This window comes from Fukomys damarensis, unplaced genomic scaffold, assembly GCF_012274545.1.
Source record: "Fukomys damarensis isolate Sample0158 unplaced genomic scaffold, DMR_v1.0_HiC HiC_scaffold_32, whole genome shotgun sequence".
Taxonomy (NCBI): domain Eukaryota; kingdom Metazoa; phylum Chordata; class Mammalia; order Rodentia; family Bathyergidae; genus Fukomys; species Fukomys damarensis.
The window spans coordinates 36,925,992-36,948,013 of record NW_022900944.1 but is presented as its reverse complement, the minus strand read 5'-3'; the positions used below and the strand labels follow the sequence as shown (position 1 = coordinate 36,948,013).

The 22,022-nt window shown below is 43.0% G+C and overlaps 1 protein-coding gene across 3 annotated transcripts in view; it reads right to left on the bottom strand.

The window, feature by feature from the left end:
* The window catches only part of Hydin (HYDIN axonemal central pair apparatus protein), a 365,508-nt gene that overhangs the window by 104,444 nt on the left and 239,042 nt on the right, over positions 1-22,022 (bottom strand). For all 3 annotated transcript variants that reach the window (XM_010644447.3, XM_033757831.1, XM_010644442.3), the window contains exons 30-41: positions 21,092-21,219; positions 19,537-19,670; positions 18,971-19,107; positions 18,632-18,759; positions 18,289-18,480; positions 17,853-18,002; positions 15,052-15,291; positions 13,250-13,415; positions 11,258-11,431; positions 9,462-9,641; positions 4,932-5,105; positions 2,067-2,281 (exon numbers count right to left, since the gene is read on the bottom strand). In XM_010644447.3, coding sequence (XP_010642749.1) covers positions 2,067-2,281; positions 4,932-5,105; positions 9,462-9,641; positions 11,258-11,431; positions 13,250-13,415; positions 15,052-15,291; positions 17,853-18,002; positions 18,289-18,480; positions 18,632-18,759; positions 18,971-19,107; positions 19,537-19,670; positions 21,092-21,219 — 2,018 coding nt within the window. The remainder of the gene's footprint in view (positions 1-2,066; positions 2,282-4,931; positions 5,106-9,461; positions 9,642-11,257; positions 11,432-13,249; positions 13,416-15,051; positions 15,292-17,852; positions 18,003-18,288; positions 18,481-18,631; positions 18,760-18,970; positions 19,108-19,536; positions 19,671-21,091; positions 21,220-22,022) is intronic.

Sequence of the window (22,022 nt, the reverse complement as noted above, 5' to 3'; positions counted from 1 at the left end):
GGCAATATGACTAAAATTGCATTTGGTAGAGCTTCCAGAAGACCAAGCAGCCCTGTCCCTGAGTGAAGCACTCTGGTGGGGACTCTGTCATCCTGACAGTAGAGTCCTTTCACACCAGAGCACAGCACCTGGTGGGGGATGAGGTCGGATTTCTACACTGGACCATTAAGTTCTTATTTATCAAATGGGAATGGTAGTCAGAATGGGTCTTCTGCTACCTTTCAAGTATTCTCCGTAGTTCACTTCCAGGTGGACAGAAACAAACCGAAGAAAATGACTCACCATAACACTCTATTTGTGGCAAATATGAATTTTAGTTTATGCATGAACATCATCTGAGATCTTGGAAAAGAAGAGGTTAGGGATAGTGCCCCAGAAGAAAAATAAAGTCAGTGGTGCTCTACTTTTCAAGGCCTTCAAAGAATGTAGCATAGAAGTCAAGAATAGAGACGCCATCTGGCACAAATCCAGCCCCATGAGATGCTTTATTGGGCCTGCAGATTTCTTCTACGACCTTCATCTCTGCTCTATCCACTTGCCCCATCTAACATTCAGACTCCCTTTCCTATTAGGACCGAACGCCTTACACCACCCATATTCCCAATCCAATTCTCAGATCTCCCTACCTGTGGAGACCTATGACTCTGCTCCATTCATCCGGCCTACTCAATGCAGGAGTCTCCTCTCCTACAAAGAGTTTCTCTGATCGCCATCCACCACAGCAACCCTCTCCAAAACAGTTCCCTCGCCCGCTGCTGCTGCTGCTGCTGCTGCTGCATTCTCTGACTGTAAGGAGCCTTAGATCCTGAACTCCTCCTGTTGCTCCTGCTCTATGTCTTTTTTTAAATTTTCTTGTCTACCTGGATTTTCCATGCCAATGTCATCATCCTCAACCCCACACCCATACCCACTTCTTTGAACTAATAACAACTTCCTTTTCTTCTGCCTCTGCTGGGGGCCACTTAGAGAAATCTTAGTTTTGATCAGGTTATCACCATCCTCAACTAGTTTTTCCTTGTCCACCACCAGTTTCTTATTCTATCTGCAGTGAGACCACTGGTACTTTGCTGTTCTCCAGAATGCTGCTATGCAACCCCAGCCTCTTGACTGATTCCTACTAAAAGGACCCTGCCTCCTCACATTCATAGAGCTATTCAACAAAATCTCCAACTTCCATTGTTTAACTTGCTTCTCTCACTCTTAGCTGTATCTGTTTTTACCTTTATTAATCCCAGAGGAAGCTAGTTCTCTTCTCCTTTAATTATGCTTAATCCTCCCCTTCCTACCTTCTCCTGGGATCCTATTACCCTCTTGGATGAACCATCACCTTGTGCTTCTCCAGCAGTTCCTTTCTTTACAGAACTGCTTGTACCTCTGCTTCTTGAGAATGGAGTCTCTTGCCTTTTGATTTACCCCTCTAACAACTGCTCCTATCTTTTTGTTCCCTTTCTTTCAAACATCTTAAAAGTCTGCCCTCACTTGACTTCACTTTTCCACTTAACAACTTGTTATTCATCTAACCCTACTGTCTCTGGCTTTAGCACCTGCCAGTTTTTCGAGACTGCTCTCTAACACGCTCAGCACGCCAAGCAAACTCTGTGACTTCTTTATGACTTTCCAAGGCTTTTTCTGCAGCCCTCCCTCCACTTATATTAATGGTTTTATCCTTAATATTCCCATAGTACTAGGTTGAACTGTAGGAAATTGCTCTGTGGAGTTCCAAAGTGGTTGAATATTGGCCATTTCCTATGGCTCAACCTATTTCCTTTTATAGCTCTCCCTTATCACTGATCTCACTTTATTGCAATCATTTGTGAGCATGGTTATCTGCCTCATCACACTTTTCTTCAGTTCAACTTGTGTTCAGGGACTTTGCTTTATCGTCATTTCACTTTCACCCAACCCAATGCCTGTAACATAAAAGGAACTTGCCGGGCACTAGTGGGGTGTACAGGCCAGTGATCAGGCTGGCCTGCAAGAACATCTTTAGAAATGAAGAGCTCTGGCCTGGCTTCAAGATACTGAGGAGGAGGAGAAGGAAGAGGAGGAAGGATCCTAGCTGGTACCTGTGGTGTTTCAGATTGGTGCTGGTGGTGCTGCTTCTGTGATCCAGAACTGTGGCTCTCTGGCTTGTTTTTGGACAACAACACACTCCCACGCATGCTCTTTCCAGGTTTGATTTCCGGGGTCACTAGAGTAATTTCCGAGGTGAACTTTCCCAAATTGTCACTGCTTTGTCGTGATTGTACTGTGGCACTTTGGCCTCCAGAAGCCTCCTGGGCTAGAAGGAGAAGGCAATTTTTGTTTTAATTAAAAGTCACGTTAGGATAGGAAGGAAATGACAGTGGGTATGGCACACTGAAACCTTGTGCCATTCCCATACACAGCTAGGGCTGAGAGGCTCCACCCACCAAAGGTTGAAGATGGGTCAGTGGAGAGTTGAGGCCGGGGTCCTGGCATCTTACTGCTCACCCTTCCAGTAAGTCCCAGATTGGTCTGAATCTACTTTCGCTTTCAGCTCTGAGGATCATTTCTGAAACTGCGGCTACACTATGACCCTGCCTTGGAAACCCAGCACCTGACTTTTGAGGTTTTAGGCAATGGTGAGGCTAATGAATTAGGGTAGGGCCTTCTCCATCCCTGGTGGAGTCACCCAAATGAACAGACAAGCTAGGTAATCAGTGCACTGTTGGCAGCACGACTTCAAGGTTAATGTCTCCTGATCCTCCTTCCCCCACTGCCTGAGAAGCTCCCTTCCAAAATTCCATTTGTTGGGGCCGGGGATTTAGCTCAGCGGTTCCGTGGCCTGCCTTGTAAGCGTAAGGACCCAAGTTCAATCCCTGGTACCAAAAAACAAAACATAAACAAAAACAAAACAAAACAAACAACCAAACAAAAAACCCCCACAAAATTCCATGTGTTTAAAAACTGTTTGGGGAAAACCATTGCAGGAGTGCCTTTGGCCTTTCTGATAAACCCCTGTCACCTTCTAGCCTTTGGGTCCCTATTGCTTGGCCTCCTTCACTGGCCCTGTCTCATTACGGCTCCTGGGGCTCCAGTGTGCCCAGGGGAACAGGAGTGTAGCAGATGTTCTTGGTCCTCCAAGATGGTGTGTTGCAGCCATGTGCTAGGCGGCATCAGTGCTTCTCTAGCTTTCACAGACACGAATACTCATTGCTTCTGTTAACCATTTCAGCAAAATAAACCCTTAGAATTCTCCGGAAAGTTATCACCACAACCTACTTTGCTTTAGGGTTTAGGGACACCCCTCCCCGCCCGCCAGTTGATTATAGCTATACGGACTGTTGGAAACGAAAGAATATGAAGCCCTCAGCCCCCAGTCCTGCTGTAATCACAGCCCAGGCCCTGTCCCTGCCAAATCCCTCCAGGCTCTGCCTGCTTCCGTCACAAGCATTTACCACCAGTGACCTCATCTTGGTAACGCCTGCCCACTTCACTGTTGACCCGGCTCCTCCTACCCAGGCCTGACCTTCACTGCTGTCGAATCTCTTCTACGATTTTCTGACCTTTCCCTGTCCGTAGCTCCCTCTTCTGGCTATTTATAGAAGAGGTATCCAGCTCTGAGCAGGCTCCCTGTTTTAAGTTCAGTGTTTTCCCATTGAGCAGATGCTCTCCTGCCCTGTAGAATCCAAAGAAGCCAGGATTCTTGACTTTTGGAGGGGCAGGCAGTCACCCCAGGCTTCACCAAATGGGATCAAAAAATGCAACTCATTTCCTCTCCAGTGAGCTTTTCTTCCTTGCCTTCCCTATCTTGGAAAATGATACCATTTGCCCCATAGTTTTTGTGGTTGAAAAATCTTTCTTTGATCTTGGATGCCTGCCGCTCCTTCAATTCTTTATTTTTTTAAATTAAAAAAATTTCTTCATTAAGTTTATCGGTACTTTTTAGGGACACAGTACAGGTACATTCATCACTGGGTTCTTGTACCTGTACATAATGTATCTTGGTTCTTATTTTTACCCCATTCCCCTGCCCTTCTTTCACCCCTTCCACCCTTCTCTACTTACATGTAAAAGACTTTATTTCCAATTTTTTCCTTTTTCCATATTTTTTCCTTTCCCCTACCCTTCCCACTTCCCCTACTTCTTTAGCCCTTTTCTTCCTATTTCGCACGATCAATTATACCATCTGAACCTTATTTGCACTTTTAGTTTTTCACACCAGAGAAACTATTCGGTGTTTACTCGTGTGTCCTATTCATTTCATTTAAGAGTCTGGCCTCAGTGTGACGCCTTCAATTCTTTGCCACTCAGGTATTGTGGGTCAGCTGGCCCAGACCCAGCCATCTTCAGGTTCAGTTGCTTCCTTCACAAGAGATTATAAGAGCAGCTTTTCTACAATGACTTTCTGACTGCTGGGAAACCTTACTGTGAAAACTGCCCCAATTCATCTTTTCAATAAAATCCAAATTGCTAATGAAGGTCAATTATGATTGGGCGGAACTAGTCTGCCTTCCAGTCCCTGTTATACAGTTCTATTAACTTCCTTGCTTTCGTGGTCTGAGATGTCCTTTCTTATTTTTGCCTATTACTTTTCTCCTGCTCCTTCAAAGCTCATTTCTACCAAAGCTCCAATTGCCCCATTGAAATCCACTCATCCCAACCTGCTCTTTCACAGAAAATGGAAATTCTACTGCAGCCTTCATGCTGAGCGAGCCCATGTTCACTCCCCTCCAGGTGTCAGCCCACTCAGTGGCCTTTCATTCAAGGTCCCATTCTCCAAGATGCCAAGAGCACGCCTGCATCAGGCAGGGCAGGAGGCCTGTACATGCTCGGTGGACAGACATCTTCTCTGGGCCATGTTGGCAGCTGTTACCAGTCAGCCTCCAGTGGGGCACAGAGAAGAAGGGTGTTATCGGCAGGGGTGCCAGCCACTTGACCACAACAAATCGGGGAGAGTGGGGACTTACTAGAGTTTTCTCCTTCCTTCACGGACAGCTCTATGGTAGCCCTGATGCAGAGTTCACGGGCCCGCATCCCAGGGATGCTGCTGCTGTCAGATATGGCTTCCAGAACAACGGAGTCAATGTTCAAGCAGGCTGCATTGTAGTACTTGGCTATGCTGATAGCGTTGGGTGTCTTTCCTATAGAAAAGACCGGAATATTGAATTTCACTGAATTTCTTATTTGCTCAATGTCCTAGACAGAAGTTGTTAGAACCGAGGCTCCTATAAAGTGACCTGAGTGCTTCACCTCAGTGGCCAGAGGGGCAGCAGCATGAAGAAGGCAAATCTGAGTCCGGCGTCAGGGCCTGGACCTGGTTCTAATCCTACCACTGACCTACCTGTGCTCCGCCACCCACTCCTCGCTGGGTTTCCTCCTCAGTTTTGAAGACAGATTTTACCAGACAGCCTTGAAAATACCTTGGAGGTCCTAGTGTCTCCGATTCTAAGAGGATGACTTCTTTAAAGAATAACCTGTGTTGATTTTCACTTTCATTGCAAAGTACTTTTATTAAAAAGAAAGCAAAAAATTCAGAAATAACAGTAGCAAAGAAAATTAAAACATCTATAATCTACTCATCTGGAGATATCACAGTTAACTCATGGTTGCTAAATTAATATATTTAGTGGAATTATTTGTATTTCATATAAAAGAAATGGGCGATTATGAATAATAGCCCCCCAAAGATATCCATGTTCTAATTCCTGGAACTTGCAAATATATTACCTTGCATGGTAAAGACAGAATTTGCTGATGCAATCAGTTTACAGATCTTAGGGTAGATTATCCTGGATTATCTGGGCGGGCTCAATCTAATCACAAGAGTTCTTTTAAGAGGAAGGCAGGAGGGCTGGAGTCGGAACAGGTAATTTGGCAACAGAAGGAGAAAGAGATGGGGCGATGCACCATTGGCTTTGGAGAAGGAAGGGTTCTGAATCAGGAAATTGATTTCTGGAAGCCGGCAAAGCCAAGGAAATGGATTGTCCCTTGGAGCCTCTGGAAGAAATATAGCTCTGCTGACCCATTTTAGACTTCTGAGCTCTAGTACTGCAAAAGTGGAGATTTGGTTGTTTTTAAAAGATTACTCATTAGGTTTGTCGGTGCATTTCACATATACATTATGATCACATTCATTATTTGGATTTTTTACCTGTATGTGATATATCTTGTTTCTTGTTTTTGTTTTTTTATTCCACTTCCCTCCCTTCCACCCCTCACCCTTCCCTATTTTCAGAAGTTTTGTTTCTGTTTCTCCTTCTTTTCTCATTTTTTCTTTCCCTTCTACCCCTCCTCCCTCTTTCCCTTTGAACCTTTTCTTCCCATTGTTTTTCTTTTTTCCTCCTTTGTTTTCAGAACCAGGAAATGAACTCAAGACTTTATGCTTGCACAGCGCCACTGAGCTACATTCCTGGCCCTGTTTTGTTTTAAGCCACTGTGTTTGTGGTTACTTGTTACAGAAGCAATGCCAAACTAATATAAATTACAAATAATATGTATGGCTTTTTCTTACATGAAATGATACATTATATTATAAATATTGGAGCGGGGATTTAGTTCAGCGGTTCCGCCACCTGCCTTGCAAGCGCAAGGACCCAAGTTCAATCCCTGGTATCAAAAAAACAACAACAACAAAAAATATCTTTCTTAATGAAAAGATGAAAATAAAGTGTTTGTAGATGGGGAGGGGAGGAAGGGGTGAAGGGAGGGTAGGGGTAAGGGGAAAAAATGAGAATCAAGACTTGCCATGTAGAGGTACAAGATCCCAACAATGAATGTAACTGTACTGTATCCCTAAAATGTACCAATAAACTCCATTAAAGCTGAAAAAAAAATCTTTCTATTCATTCAGTACCCCTGCATGACACTTTAAACAATTGTGGTAAAATATGTATAACATAAAATATTATTTTAACCAGGTTTAAATGCATTGCAGCCATCACTAGCATCCACCTCCAGCACTTTTTCATATTTCCAAACTGAGACTCTGTAGGAATAAACTCCTAACTCTCCATGCCCCCTCTTCCCATTCCCTGGCAAGCCTCACTCTACCCTTCTTTCCCATGGCTATTACCACTCTTGGCCCGTCACATAAATAGAATCATATAATTTTCCTTCTGTGTGTGTCTTATTTCACTTAGCATAATGATTTCAAGATTCATCCAGGGGGCGGCATGTGTCAGAGCTGCATCCCTTTTTAAGGCCAAATAACCCATTTTTCCCATTTATCTGTTCATCCTTCAATGGATTATTGGGCTTTTTCTGTCTTTTGACTATTGTGAAGACTGCTGCTCTCAGTGAGCACAAAGACCCTGTTTTCAATGGCAATTAATTCACCACATCAATGTATTATGGCTTATTAACCAGTTACTCATATTGGATGCTTCAATTGCTTTCAATTTTTTATTATTATAAACAGTGCTGCAGTGAACATTCACGCAGTTAATCTGTCCGCATTGTTAATCATCTGCCTACAAGACTTTACAGAGGAAACTGTCAAAGGGTTTGCATATATAACTTCCCTCTCTTTTACAATAGTCTAGTGTTGTAGATATTTCTTTAATATTTTAATGTTTTAAAATTATTAAAAGAACGATGCTCAGATAATTCAGAGAAATATCAATTCAAAACGAAGTGTCTTTCCTCTCCTTCTTAACCCCATATCTCTGAGGCTAGCAATTTAACAGTTTTGGGGTAACCCTTCAGTATATACATTATATGCAAAAGTGGCTTTTGTTATCTTCAAAAATTACAGTGCTAACTTCTCCGTAATCCAAAACAGGGGGAAAAAAAAATCACCAATGGTGAATGATCTGACACTATTAATTGTTAATCAATTCTTTGAAAACACCAAGGCTCCATAAAAAAGCCGGGATTGTTATTGCTGAAGCTGACATTCCACTTGACAATGCTTGTCTTCCCCAGGTGAAAATGGAGGTGGAAAGGGAGCTAGTGCCTCCCTTCAGGATGGTGCATTGTTAGGATTAACTCTCCAGCTGTCTTAAATTTCTGTTGGTCCATCAACTATCTCTGCAACCCTCTTTTCATTTCTCCAAAAATGGCCATAAGGTGTTTTGGAAAATGGAAGATCTTCAAAACATTCTTTATTGCTTTGTTGTACCTGCTGCTTCGTTTTGGCCTTAGAAGTTTTAACTTATTTATTCATTAAGTTTATTGGTACATTTTAGGCATACAATATAATGACATTCATCATTTGGAATTTATAGCTGTACATGATGTATCTTGGTTCTTATTTTTTCCCCATTCCCCTGCCCTCCCCTCCACCCCTCCACCCCTCCCTATCTACAAAGACTTTGTTTCGGTTTTTTCCTTTCTTATATTTATTCCTTTTCCTTCTTCCTTTCCCCTACTCCTCCTACTCCCTTCCCCTTTGGACCTTTTCTTTCTATTTCACATTGCCTATTATACATTTTGATCCTTATTTCAGTTTCTCACACCAGAGAAACTATTCGGTATTTACACATGTGTATCCTATTTATTTCATTTAAGAGTATTGGCCTTAGAACTTTTAGGCTCCAGTTTATGGCTTCTCAAGGAAAGGCTCTTCAAAGAAGAGGTAAGGTGTGGTTACTTTTGTAAAGATCTTGGAGCTTCTCAGTGATGAAACATAGAAGATGTTCCATTCATTGTCTAAGTGACTATAATTGGGCTGGAAAAAGTTTCCTTGCCCCTTTTCAAGGAAACAGAAGCTTTGGAGGTTCTAGAATATCTTTCCAAGGTCTCTCTGCTCTGCCATTTACTGTCAGGGTGCCCTGGGGCGGACATTCTGCAGCTTCTCTGAAGTTTAACAGTTTATAGGGTAGAGGCAATCCAACTCTCTTTTCTGGGTGTTGTGAAGTTTAAACAGAGAAAGAAATGAATGGGGAAGAGCTGTGTAAACTGGAAGTCACTACTGAAGTTTGAGATCTTGTCCACGGTGGGTGACGTTGCTCCTTTGGGCTCATGCTGAAGTTGGCACATGTGATTTGGAGAGCAATAAAGGACCTTTGTTAAAAAATGGCTCTCTCCTGGATGGTTTATGGTTTATGATTGGCAAAATATTTCTGGGACTATTTAGTGTGTGATTGAAGCGTTTTTTCAACAAAGATGCGAAGTCCAGATATGGCTACTTGACTAATTATTACACGCCAAGTACTGAGATAAACATTTTGTACAAATATTGCCACTAACTTCTTACAACTACCCTGTAAAGAGATAATACTGCTAATACCATATTACAGACAAACACACTGGGCACAGAACACTTCAGTAACTTTCCCAGAGGTGCCCAGCTATAAATGGCAGTGCTAGGATCTGACAAAGGACTGTTTGGCTTCGGGGTACAGGCTCTTCGTCACTTTGCTCTGCTGTCCCTCAGATAAAAGTGTTAGTGACTGCTCTAACCACATGGCTCACATTACCACCCCAGACACCAAGGTGTTTATGGAAGAGACACGAGGCATTCTTCCTCTTACCCTCTGCTCAGAATTGTCACTTACCTGACAGGGGTGTCCCATGGATGATAATGGCGATGCCTTTCCGGCTCTTGGCCATGCGGCCTTCTGCAGAGATGTCAATGCCCAGGTGGCGAGCGATAGCCTTGCTCACTGGGTTGTTTTCCACCTCTCCAATTTCCTCTACAGCGTGGCTGTGGCTTCTCTGAATCTTGTCGGCTGTAACTTGAAAACACGTGATTGTACGCACTTGTACATGCATGAATGTGCACCTAGAATTTATGTGGATGCTCAGGGGAATGGGAATGAATCCTTCTTCTCAAACACTGGTGATTTAAAATGGCAAACATTTTAGCAGCCTCCACCTGTAGTGTACAACAATATCCTTCTTGGCTAATAATTTGTCCATACCCATGAAAGTTTAAAGATGCAAATACTCTGATTTGAATTCTATTTTTGGGACTCTCTCCTGCTGAAAAATAAAAAGGGCATTTCTATGACGAAGAGAATGGTTTATAGTTAGCTGAATTTCTAATATTAAGGGGAAGGGCCAAATAAACAATAAATATTAATTTTATAGTATAGAATGTATTAATGAATGAAATAATGATCTAGCTAGCAGAGGCTGATAAGCTATAGTCCCAGGCCAAATCTACCCTGCTCCTTATTTTTGTAAATACAAAGTTTTTTCTCCTTCTGGTATTGAACCCAGGGTCTTCACACAGAGCTATATCCCCAGCCTTTAATTTTTTTTTTTGTTTTTTTTTACTTTTGAGTCTGGGCAACTAATTAGGTGATAACAAAGCCAGGTTGCTACTCTAAATTGTATTGGCCATCTTCCCATTGAGTAAAAGTCAGATCTTGCTCTCTTTGCAAATAGCTGCCAAATAAACACCTTTGTACAGATTTATAATGTAACTAGTCCCCTACTGATAAACATTTATATGGTTTCTAGGCTATTCCCTCCAAAGCACTGTAGTACGCTTGCTTCTGTCTGCAGAGGATGTCTGGGCGTGGCTCGGGAGAGCCCAGATGTGGAAGTGGAGGCGACAGGGCCAGGACGTGTGGCTTGGGGAAAGGTTGCATGGGAGGCTAGAGCCACTTAGAGGCTAATAGAGTTAGGCTGGATCGAATATGAGGAACCTGGAACTTCTATCTTTGTCTCAGTTTTACCACTGCCTTCTCTTGCTTTAATTTATTTGCCCAGTAAATTTGATTAGGTCTAAGAATGCTGCCTTAAGTAAACTCTTCAAAGATCTTACTGGTCTTTTCCATGGACCCTGTTCCTTGAGGTGGGCCCGTGACAAGTTGGATTATGTTTCTTCATGGTTTATACTGACTGGCAAACAAATAGCTCCCACACAAGCAATTTTGCTGAATCAAAATTTCTAAATATGGTTTTGACATCTTGCATCTCTTGGGAGAAAATAAAGGTCAGGAAATGGGCTCACAGGTTGGGAGGTGGAGAGGAGGGTTCCTTAATGGTCCCATTGGAGGGAATCTGGGAAGAATGCTCTCTACTCCCCCAGAATTCTTCTCAGTCCGCTGGAATTTTAACACGAGTGATTCAGGCCTTCAGACGGATACTTCAGTCTCGTTAAAATGCAAATTACTGTGCCAAGAAGAGTACATCACATGCTAAGCTGCCCCACAGGCACCCATGCTCAAGGTTCAGTGTGGAAGGGGGGATCAGGGCTTCTCTGGAAGGCACGTGTGGTGGGCAGCGACCCAGCACTGGGGAATCCAGAGGAGACATTTTATGGAGAAAGGTGACAAGGTACTGAACAGTTTCCATTTCTGATCAGAAGAATGGACTCCCAGACATTAAAACGGTCACTCACTTTGAAAGATGAATTTTTCCAGGCTGCCTTCGTCCTCATCTTCATCTGTGTAGGATGTGGACTCTGTCAAAAAGTCGTGCTGGTCCTCAAAGTAGGACGTGACAGAGGTCCCTTGGCTGACTGATGTTCTATTTGTGCTAGAGGAGGATCCTGACACGGTCTGCTCTTCGGATCCTGCCAGCGAGCAAGGACCAAAACACACAGAGATGAGGTGGGAAGGGAATGAAGGAGGTGGGGGCCAGGAAGGGAAGACAAACGGGGGAATCACTGTGCCGGGCACCCTCACCCTGGACTCTCTGACCCCACCAGAGAAAACTGCAGGCAGTTGGCTGTTCAGAAAGAGTTTCTATATTTTAACATTTGTCTGCATAACCAAATTACATATTGCCTCAGAAATTTAGAAAATTCAAAACAGCCCCTAATTATGAAGTTCAGCTGTATAAAGAAATCGGGGCAGAAAAGAAACAGCGACTGGAATGGAAGGTGAATTTTATACCAGGACAGAGCTGCACGGCTCAGATGTTTAGTTTTGAAATTTCCAGAACCACAACCAAGATTACAGTGTATCTTTGAGCCTGCAGCCTGCTTTCCCCTTATCTTCTCATCAACATTTGCCATGTCACCAGTAAGCACACTTGCCACTGCCTGCCCAGCACCTCCTCTTGTCCCCTCTTCCATCTGGGGGAAGGGAGAGGCAATAGGCTGGGACAGGGCGTCGTGACTCCCCAACCTAGGGGAGACATCTCTGTTTAGCATTTCGGCTTGAGCCTGAGAGGTTGTAGCCCTCCTGTGAACAGGGTGATGGAAAGACAAAGGAGGACAGGACCATCCCCAGGAAGAGGCTTTCAGAAGAAATCAACCCAATGGATACCTTGATTTTGGACGTCCAGAGTCTAGAATTATGAGAAAACGAATCTCTCTTGGTTGAACTACCTGGTCTGTGGTATTTGTTATGGCAGCCCTAGCAAACTAATACCATGTTCAACAAACAGGACTGGGTGACGGAGTGGGGAGGCAGCCTTCTTCTCTGCCAAACTAATACTCTCTGTCAGTGTCTCTTTCCTTGAAAGGCCACAAGCCAGCCAAGGGGCAGAGAAAGGGTTCCACTGGTTCATTCTCTCACACGGCACCACTGGCTGGGCACTATGAGGTGTGGGTAGGGACTGTTTCATACGCTGGCTTTAGAAGGGAGGTATATGTGATTGCTGCCTCTAGGAAGGCTTCCTGCTTAGTGGGGAGGGACGGGCTTGGAGAAAATAATTACCTGTGTGCTGACCGTTACATGGAAGAGAGCGAGTCAGACCAGAATAGGGACCTTTCCAGGCCGAGGGACAGAGAAGCAGGAAGGAGAGGGGCACAGCAACACCAGCCACACAGTCCCAAGAGTCTGTGTGTACAAGTCAAGTCTACTTAGCAATACACAAGAGAGGCCCTGGGCAGATGATGGGATGACTCTCTGGGGTGCTGGTCCAGAAGGGTCAAGATTAGGAGAGTGCAGACCAGCTCTGAAAGCAGCCTTGAGGACCAAGGAGGGGCTGGCTTTTTTCTCATGTGAACTTCCACCTCTTCCCTCTGTTAGAGCACCAATTTCTGTCTTGCATGACACATTACTTTGCAAGTGCTAGACACACCCTAGGAGGCAGTAAAGTATAGCGGTTGCTGTAGTTATGAACTCTCCAGTCAGGAAGACTTGGGTTAGAATCTTGCATTCATCATTTAAAATTATGGATCTATCCTCTCTGTGCTTATTTCTCATCTGTATGTACATCTCTAGCAAGTTTCCTACTGATGTTAGTTGTTAAGTCTCAATGCCCAGTGGACTCTAGAGAGAGCAGAATGTGCATCCATAACATGAGGATGATAGGATCCACTGTGTAAGGATTAGACATAAAATATATAAGGCACTTGGAACCTGTAGTTCCAACAGCAAGGGTGACTCAAAGAGGGCAGGGCAGTGGCTGGAGCCATGGGTTCTCCATGTTGAGTTCTCACCATTATCTTGCTCCAGACTCTCCAGATATTTTGCCTTCATCTGTTCTTCTTTGGACTTCATCTCTTTAAAGTACTCATATAATTCTGGGGGCAGCTTCTCCCCTGGAGCGCGAGGTGGTAGCAGCAGGGTATTGTAGGAGTCATAGCCCTTCAGCTGGCGCAAGATCTGTGCAAGGGGAGAGCATGAACTGCTGTTGATCTCACTGGGAGTTTCCTTTCTGTTTATGTTGTAAAATCCCTGCTGCTACCGGAGGATGAGATTCTTAGAAATACTTCCTGGGTTTTACTGGATCTTTGCAGAGGTCTAAAAAGTATGACTGGACCCTGAACATATGGGATTCAAGATCTTTATTTTGGTCCATGTCTACCTGGGCATTTCACACATGGGAAAGAGAAAACAGTGGAGCAGCACATATAAGATACTCAAGAAATGAAATCACGAGCCAAGCACCTTGTGTACAACCAAACTGACCCTCCACTGTGAGACGGTAACAAAAATTCTAACCTTACATTACCATAGGAGTCCTAGAAGCAGAATAGAAATAGGATGGGGCTAAAAAAAAAAATCCTCAAATAAATAATAGCCAAATCTTTTTAACTTGGAAAAAAGAGAAAAATTCTATAGATTTAAGAAATCGAGCAAGTCCCAAACTGAATAAATACATAATATGGGCTACAATACAAAATAGTGAAACTTCTGTAAATTAAGGCAAAGAAAAAAACCTTGAAGGCACTGAGAGAGAAATCAAGCTTTACAGAGAGAAATAAAGACAATTAAAATGACATTGGATTACTCAATAGACCATGGAGGTGAAAAAGTGGCATATTTTTCAAGGGCTAGAAGAATTGGCCAAGAGTTCTATATGTAGCAAAAAGAAAAAACAAATCCTTCAAGAATAAGGGGTGGGGGAATCAACACATTCTTAGATGAAGGAAAACTAAGATGTTTTCACTAATGGACCTACCTTGAAAGAACAGCTAAATGTGGCTCTCTAAACAGAAAGGAAATAATAAGAAATCTGGGAACATCAGAAAGAAAGAAATTTATGTTTCACAGTTGAAACAAATTATACTATCTGATATAAGGAAATATTAAGACAGTTCTAAAAATGAAGAGGGTAAAGGGAAATAAAGGGAGGAAAGGTTTCTAATATATATTTAGGCTGGGTGTCAACACTAATTGGTTATAAGTTACACATATGTATAATGTAATATGTACAACAATAGCTAAAAAGCTATATATAGATAGACACTCAAAAACATTTTACATAAATAAAACTGAAACTCCAAATAATGTTGAAGCAACTATGAGGAAGGCAGGAAAAAGTAAACAGAGAACAAACAACAAAACAATAAAACAGGAGATTGTTGCCCTAACATACCAATGTTCAAATTAAATATGAATGATCTAAATATACAAATGACAGAGATGGCTGGAATATATTTAAAAATTTTTTGCCAATTACAAGCCATCTGCAAGAAGCTCACTTCAGACATGATATAGGCATGTCGCTGTACCTAGTTCTTTACTTTCTGAATTTTAAACGTGAACATGCATTCATTTTTCAATTTATTGTTTCAAGTGTATATTGCAACCGCAAAAAGGCAATGAATTGTGCTCTGGGAAGGAGAAGTTGATGAGAAAAGAAGGCTGCAGAGTAGTCGTCAGCAAAGTGACAAAGAAAGGCTCAAGGGGAGAGGGGGGAAATCAGAAGGAAATGATTCCATGTGGACGGAGGGGCACAAGTACAAGCGGGGCCCAGCCTATTAGGAGAGGGAGCTTATGTTTGACTTCTGCTCACCTTCTCTTCTAAGAGATGCTGCTGATCAAATTCTAAGGAGTAAAACTCAACTGGAAAATCGCAGGGATTCTTCACGGTCACTTCGGCCTCATCTCCAGAGGCAAGAGGCAGCAGTGGTCCCAGTTCCAGAACAGAAGGGCTGAATTCCAGGCGTGGCTCCAGACCTTGCCCATGTACCAGCAGCGTAAGCTTTTGAGCACTCTGGGCGATCTGGAACATCAGGGTTTGGCTGTACAATTTCTGGAAAACATGAAGACAGAACAAGCATCTGTACTTGTTTCTGTTACATGCCATGTAAAAGTAAGGGGTAAAAACTTATCCTATTTAGGTGAGAGAGAATGAAAACTTTTCTTAGAAGGAGCACGTGAGCAACGGCTATCACCGGGCATCTAGATGCTGGGTATCTAGCACTACACCGAGAGCTTCCTCCCTTGTCATAGGCCCTCTGAGTGGGTCCTCATGGCACTTCGAGTTTCATGTGTGCTCAGCCTGTCACATTCTGACTGTCACTCTCTGTACCTCTCATCTCATGGGCCATGCTACCCATGGGCACAGAACGCCTTCAAGGAGCGGTCTTCTACCAATGACTCACAGGAGTCTGTACAGATATCTTTGTGTCCTTGCTTGTTGGGAGGATGATTCTGAAGCGAGCACTTTTATATATTTCCATCCTAAATCTGGCAGAATGCAGAGCTGGCACATTCAGTCCCCCTGATACAGTCACATGTTGGGCGATATCGAAACATAGCTATTCACATGGCTTCTCAAAAATGGCACAGAAATCTACTTCCCATTTGGTGGTTCCTAATCTGATTTTATTAGGGAACCCACTAAATTGCAGGTTCCCAGGCCCCATCCTAGAAAATCTGGCTCCTTGTGGGGGCAGAGTAAGGCTGGGTTTCTGCATTTTAAACCAAATTTTCAGACCATCTGATATAGCATGGCTTGAGTTTGGAGGCTTGAGTGGCTCCCCGGTTTGAAGAGCTCCCAAAGTGTCTTAGCTTAGGGGAAAAAAATCAGACAGATCTAATGTATATGGATGTGGCTACACATATGGAAAATACCTGTGTTGGAGATAATAAGAGAATGAATTATCGGCTAAGAGAATGTAGTTAAGGGCCCAGCACCTTATACCCAGACTTCTCTATTTTGATTGCTATTTATGAAGCTCTTTCTAGAACATTTCATTTATCTCCTTGTTTTCCAGCCTGGTACACTCTGCATGCGTGTCCTGATGTCTAAGAGCTGCTGGTGTGAACACCAGTGATATCTCTGGGCTGCTGATGTTGAGGACACAGGCGTGGAGTGTATAGGTTTCAGGGCTAACCCACTCCTAGCATACAGCCAGTAAGTTCTTGCGATTGGCGGAAACATTTTATTCACTTTGACCAATTCAAATTAAAGATTCGTGGACCTATTTGAACAAATAAATTTTGGGGGGCTATCTTTGCTCATATTTCCCTCCTTTGGTAACGAAAAGAAAATCCAAACTTTTGATCATACCCTTTCACAGTCTCAAGACTCTGTAGGGATGACAAATGTATTATTGACTTTCTTACAAAAGGCTTTGGGGGACTTTGATAAAGATGCAAACATGGGCTTTCTTGACGAATGAGATAAGAAGTCACTCACTTTTCCTTTTTTCTCATTAAACATTGTGAAGCATTTCCTCAAAGACATTACCAGGAAAATGGGCATTCGTCATATGTACTCCATAAGATTCACATCGGTGATTGACTGATTGATTGGTACCGGGGTTCGAACTCAGGTCTTTGTGCTTGTGAGGCAGGCAGCGGAACTACTGAGCTAAATCCCCGGCCCTTGGTTTTTCTTTTAAAAGAATACAGGACAATATCTCTCAAATGTTAGGCTTTGCATAAAATTCTTTACAGTAGAACATCTTGAGATCCTCTCTGTTTCTAGGATTTTATTATTTTTGCTGTGTTGTTGGGTAGGCATAGCTTTGTGCTCATAGTGTTTATAAAAGAAATGTTTATGAGACAGTCCCCCAGGAAGTGCTTACCGGCACGACTACTGATGGTGAGAATTAATAGTTATTGAGACACTTGCTATACACAGAGCAGCATGCTGTGTAGTTTATTCGATGCTATTAATTTCCAAGATGATCCAGAGGTAGCTATTGCAGGTCAACAACAATTTGTCTGAAACCACAGGGGCCAGATGTTTTCAAATTCAGATTTTTAAGAAGGCAGACACTGTGTGTATACTTTATGTTCCCTGATACCCCCTGCAGAGTCTCAGGAAGGCCTTCTGTAATCAAACACATTACTATTTCTGCACATGCAGTGTTGGACTCTGGAAACTAAGTGGGGTAAGTAAAGGCAAAAGAGCCTTCTGTCAGTTCAGATAAGATTTTCTGCCAAGTAAGTTTTGATTTAAAACTTATGAAATCCCTCTCCCTGCTTAAGGAGCTTATTGGATTTCAGAATTGCAATAAGGGATTTTTAATGTGTAATATTATTACTTTTTATATTATCTATGAGCAAACGGAGGCTTAGGGAGGCTAAGTAGTTTGCTCAGATGCACAGCCGCTAAGTGCAGAGGGAGAAGGCCACTAATCCACTGCTACTGATAAAACTTGATGTGTTAGTTACATCTGCTGATTCTCACCTACCAGGCACCCAGTGCCAACACAAACCAGAATCACTGCAGATGCCGTGTTCAGAATAGTGAGGCACAGGATGCAGAAAGGTTCTCTTGAGACGCAAGCTAACATGGACTGAGTAAAGCTTAAAGAGGTCCAGAGAATTACCACCAAGCCGCATTTCTTTCTAGCTTACCTCTTCTTTTGGCATGAATTTCACTTGCACGTTGACTATCTCTTCAGGATCCAAGATTCCAGACATGGGCTGGATCTCAAAGATCCGAGACTTTGGCTTTAAGTCAGCATGTAGTTTCCGTCTTAAGTATTTTGGCATGTGTTTCTCCAGCTGGTTTATAGATTATAGACAATTAGATCATCATCATTGGAGAATGCACTCATCCCATTCTATACTTATAGAACCTACATTTCTTGAGTATCTCTCAGGTGTCAGGGAATATGTAGATACCAGAGGTACAAAGGAGACTAAGACCTTCTACCTAATAGCATGGCCTGGTAGAGTCTTGAATGCTGGTCTAAGGGCCTGGGCAATGGTTACTGCAGAAATTTGAGCAGGAGACTGAGGTGATCACAGGAATGGCTGAAAAAGGATGGGTAGGTAACAACTCTTTTACCTTGTTAATCGGCTTAGGACTGTGGACAAACCATTCACAAGGGACTTGGAGATGATTGGAGAGTTGAATTGTTTCCACCATGCACTGTCCACACTGAATTGCAGCAAATTCCACTTTTCCACAAGACAGTGTCATAGCAGGGACAATCACCTTAGCTCGGAGACAGATGTGAACTGTTGGCCCTCCAACCACCTGGAGTGGACATAAAATTGCTGTTATCATGTGGCATGGGCTTGAGGGAAGATCATGGCTCTGTCATAACAAAGGGATCATCCCGGGGTGATTGGCCAGTAGAGCTGCAGACCTGGAGGGCCAGGGGGTGGGGCCCGGTGGTGCATCTTACCTTGATGGGCAGTAGGATTTCTTTGCTTCCCACGGGAAGATTAGCCCCTTGTGGGTCAAATCTAATTTCAAATGTTTCTGTTTCATAGTATGGCAGATTCTTTACACGGTCTAGCTCAGTACTGAAGCCTGGACCAAGGCAAAAAACAAAACAAAGCAACAAAAAAAAAATTTCTCTGTGAGAAAGAGAGCAGCAAACAGAAGCTGCTCTACATAGTTCTCTACTCTGGGGCAGGATGATGAGTCAGTGTATGAGTCCTGCTCCAGAAGGATGGGACAGATGGGTGGCTTCTTTGCTGGAAATGCCGAAGTACAACAGGAGTTTCCCCAACCTGGTTACCTGTGTCATGAAGGACACGCTTTTCTGCATGGAAGGACACTGGGAAGTGACTGGTGTTGGTGATCTTGATGATGTGGGTTTGCACATCCCCAAGGACAGTGTAGCCAAAGTCCAGGATATACTCTGGCAGCTGGACTCTGAAACAGTGAGCGGGATCTCCTTACTAGTCACTTTCAAGCCTGGAGGGCTACCTTTCCCAAAGTGAGACAGTATGAGGTTCTTTCCCACTGCCTGTGCACAATTTTGTTCTCTAGACTGCAGAACAACCAAAGGCCACTAGGATAGGGATTAGAAACAACAAACTTTCCTCAGAAGTCCACATGTCTTTCTTAGCCATCACCTCAGGACACACTCAGTGGGGGCCCTCATGGACGAGAAACAGGGCCTAACCATTAGATACAACTGGAGTCTTCTGATTTCAAGAGGCAGAAACCTGCCTGGTTGGCTCCATGCTAGGGGATGGCAGATAACATGAGATCTGTGGATTTCATCCCAAGATGATTAGTCGCTACCTCAGGGACACCCTGCCACACTCTGAAACAAACACAACACAGCAGGGCGCTCACCTGGCTAGTTTGCAGCGACTGGAGTGGCTGAAACAGGTGTTCTCTGTGGGATCAGGGATAATGGTTTTCTGATGTTCTAGTGCATAGGCTTGGACTATAAGTTGGTCTACTTCCATCTGGAGATAAGAACTTAACTGGAGAAAGAGAGAAGAGCAATTCAGCAAATTGTTCTAGAACATGAATCCCTGACGGGAAAATATCACTACTCAGTGATCAAAATTGGTTCTTGTGGGGAATTAAAAAAAGAGGGTGGGGCAGGGGATTTAGCTCAGTGGTTCTGCCACCTGCCTCACAAGTGCAAAGACCTGAGTTTGATCTTCGGTACCAAACAAACAAAAACAAAACAACAAAAAACTTATCTATTTACAATGGATTGGGGTCCTCAAAAAGGTGTCGGTATCTAAACAGATATATAGCATATTAACATGCTCATGAGCACCAGGAGCATGGAGTGCTTACTACTCAGCAATAAAAAGGAAGGAACTGTTGGACAACTTGGATCGATCTCGAGAGTGTTATGCTAAATGAAAAAAAGCCAATCTCAAAAGGTTACCTCCTATATTATTCCATTTATGACATTTTTGAAACAACCAAAGTATACTGATGAATAACAGATTAGTGGTCGCTGGGGTAAAGGATGCGGAGGGGCAATAGTGGAGGTTGCTACAAAACTGTAGCATGTTAATGCAAACACAAATCAAGAGGCAGAATTCTGCTTGAAAACTAGGGAAGAGTCTTTTCTCTCTTCTTTTTCTTAGGGCATTTACTTTAGAGAAGTAATTTTTAGAAAATGTAGTTGAAGTTATTCGTATCTATTTGAAATGTACATAAATCTTGTGACTTTGGTGGTGCACGCCTGTAATCCTAGCACTTGGGAGGCTGAGGCAGGAGGATCACTGTGAGTTCAAGACCAGCCTGGGCTACACAGTGAGTTCCAGGTCAGTCTCACTACATAGTGAGACCCTGTCTAAACAAACAAACAAACAAACAAAAATAAAGAGTTTAAAAATATTAAAGTATTGCAAGAGTATTTTATTTATTTATTTTTATTTTTATTGAGTTTACTGGTTCGTTTAAAGTATAGAGTACAGTTCCATTCATCATTGGGATCCTTTACCGTTATATGACAGGTCTTGGTTCTCATTTTTTCCCCTTACCCCGACGATTACAATGTCACCCCTCCTCCCTTTCCTATTTACAAAGACTTTGTTTCCATTTTTTCCTTTTCTCATATTTTTTCTTTTCCCTTATTCCTTCAAGCCCTGTCCCCTCAAAACTCCATAAAGCAGTGAGAGGGATCTTTTAAAGACGCAAATGTGATTACAGCATCCTCTGGTTAAAACATTCAGTGGGTTCCTGTTGCCCTCAGGAAACCTATTAAAACCCTTAACAGGTTCTCCAGTGGCTTCTCACCTTTTTAGGCTCATCTGCCCCAGTCCTCCCTTTGTCTTAGCTCCATCTTTCTCCTTTCTTCCTCATGTCCTTCTTGCCCCTGGACCTTGGCCCACACCACCCTTCCCCATACCCATTCTATGCAGCGGGAAGCTAGTCCTACCTCAGAAGATTCGTCCTCAGGTATTTCTTCAGTTACCATCTCAGAGTGATTGAGAGCTTCATTTTTGTTGTACTCTTTTTCTGCATCTTTTCTGGCCTGATCCAAGAAGGTTTTATATTTTCCATTGCCTGTGGTGGTTGGAAGGAGAAGGGAATTAGGATGGTTGAAAAACTATGACTTAATGCCCCAAATGTAGACTCTCAGCTTAGGGTAAAACGCTTTACCTGCCCATGTCTTCTACTTCTACTTAGAGAGCGAGGACATTTGTGTGAGACCTCACTGAGTTTCGTGCCATTGAACTTGAGTGAACCAGGTGACTCTGAAAGACTTGAAGGGAGTAACAGCCACTTGGGACTCTTCCAGCTTCAGCACTGAAACCTCAACTCCCTGGGAATCCCCTCACCCCAGTTTGGTTAAATTGGGGCACCTGGTCACTCTTTAGGTCAGTCTTCATGTTTTTAAAGTTTCAGTTGGCAAGAGAATATATTTGGGTAGCTTTGCTTTAACTAGATCTAACTATGCCAGGAAGGCAATTGGTGGAGAGATTTCACATATTCAAATTCACGTTAAGCCAGAGCAAATTCCAATGCTTTGGGGCAAGGTAGGTGAAGTGATTACAGAGCCTACTGTAAAACAAAAGGAAAAGCTGAGACTGTAGCAGACTGTAGCATAAGACAAACTAATGTCATTCAAGTTTAAATTATTTTAAAGCCCTTATTGGTCAAGCTATGTCTTCAGCCTTGGTCAGACCAGTTGGGAACCCAGTTTTCAAAGTATGTGGCAAAAGATTTCCTTTTGACAATATAGTAGGTTCTTTGTATCTGTAGCTTGGTGTCTGCAGACTTAAACAATCATGGTTCAAAAATATTTAGAAAAATTTTGTCTGTAGTGAACCCATACAGACTTTTTTCTGGATATTATCCCCTGAACA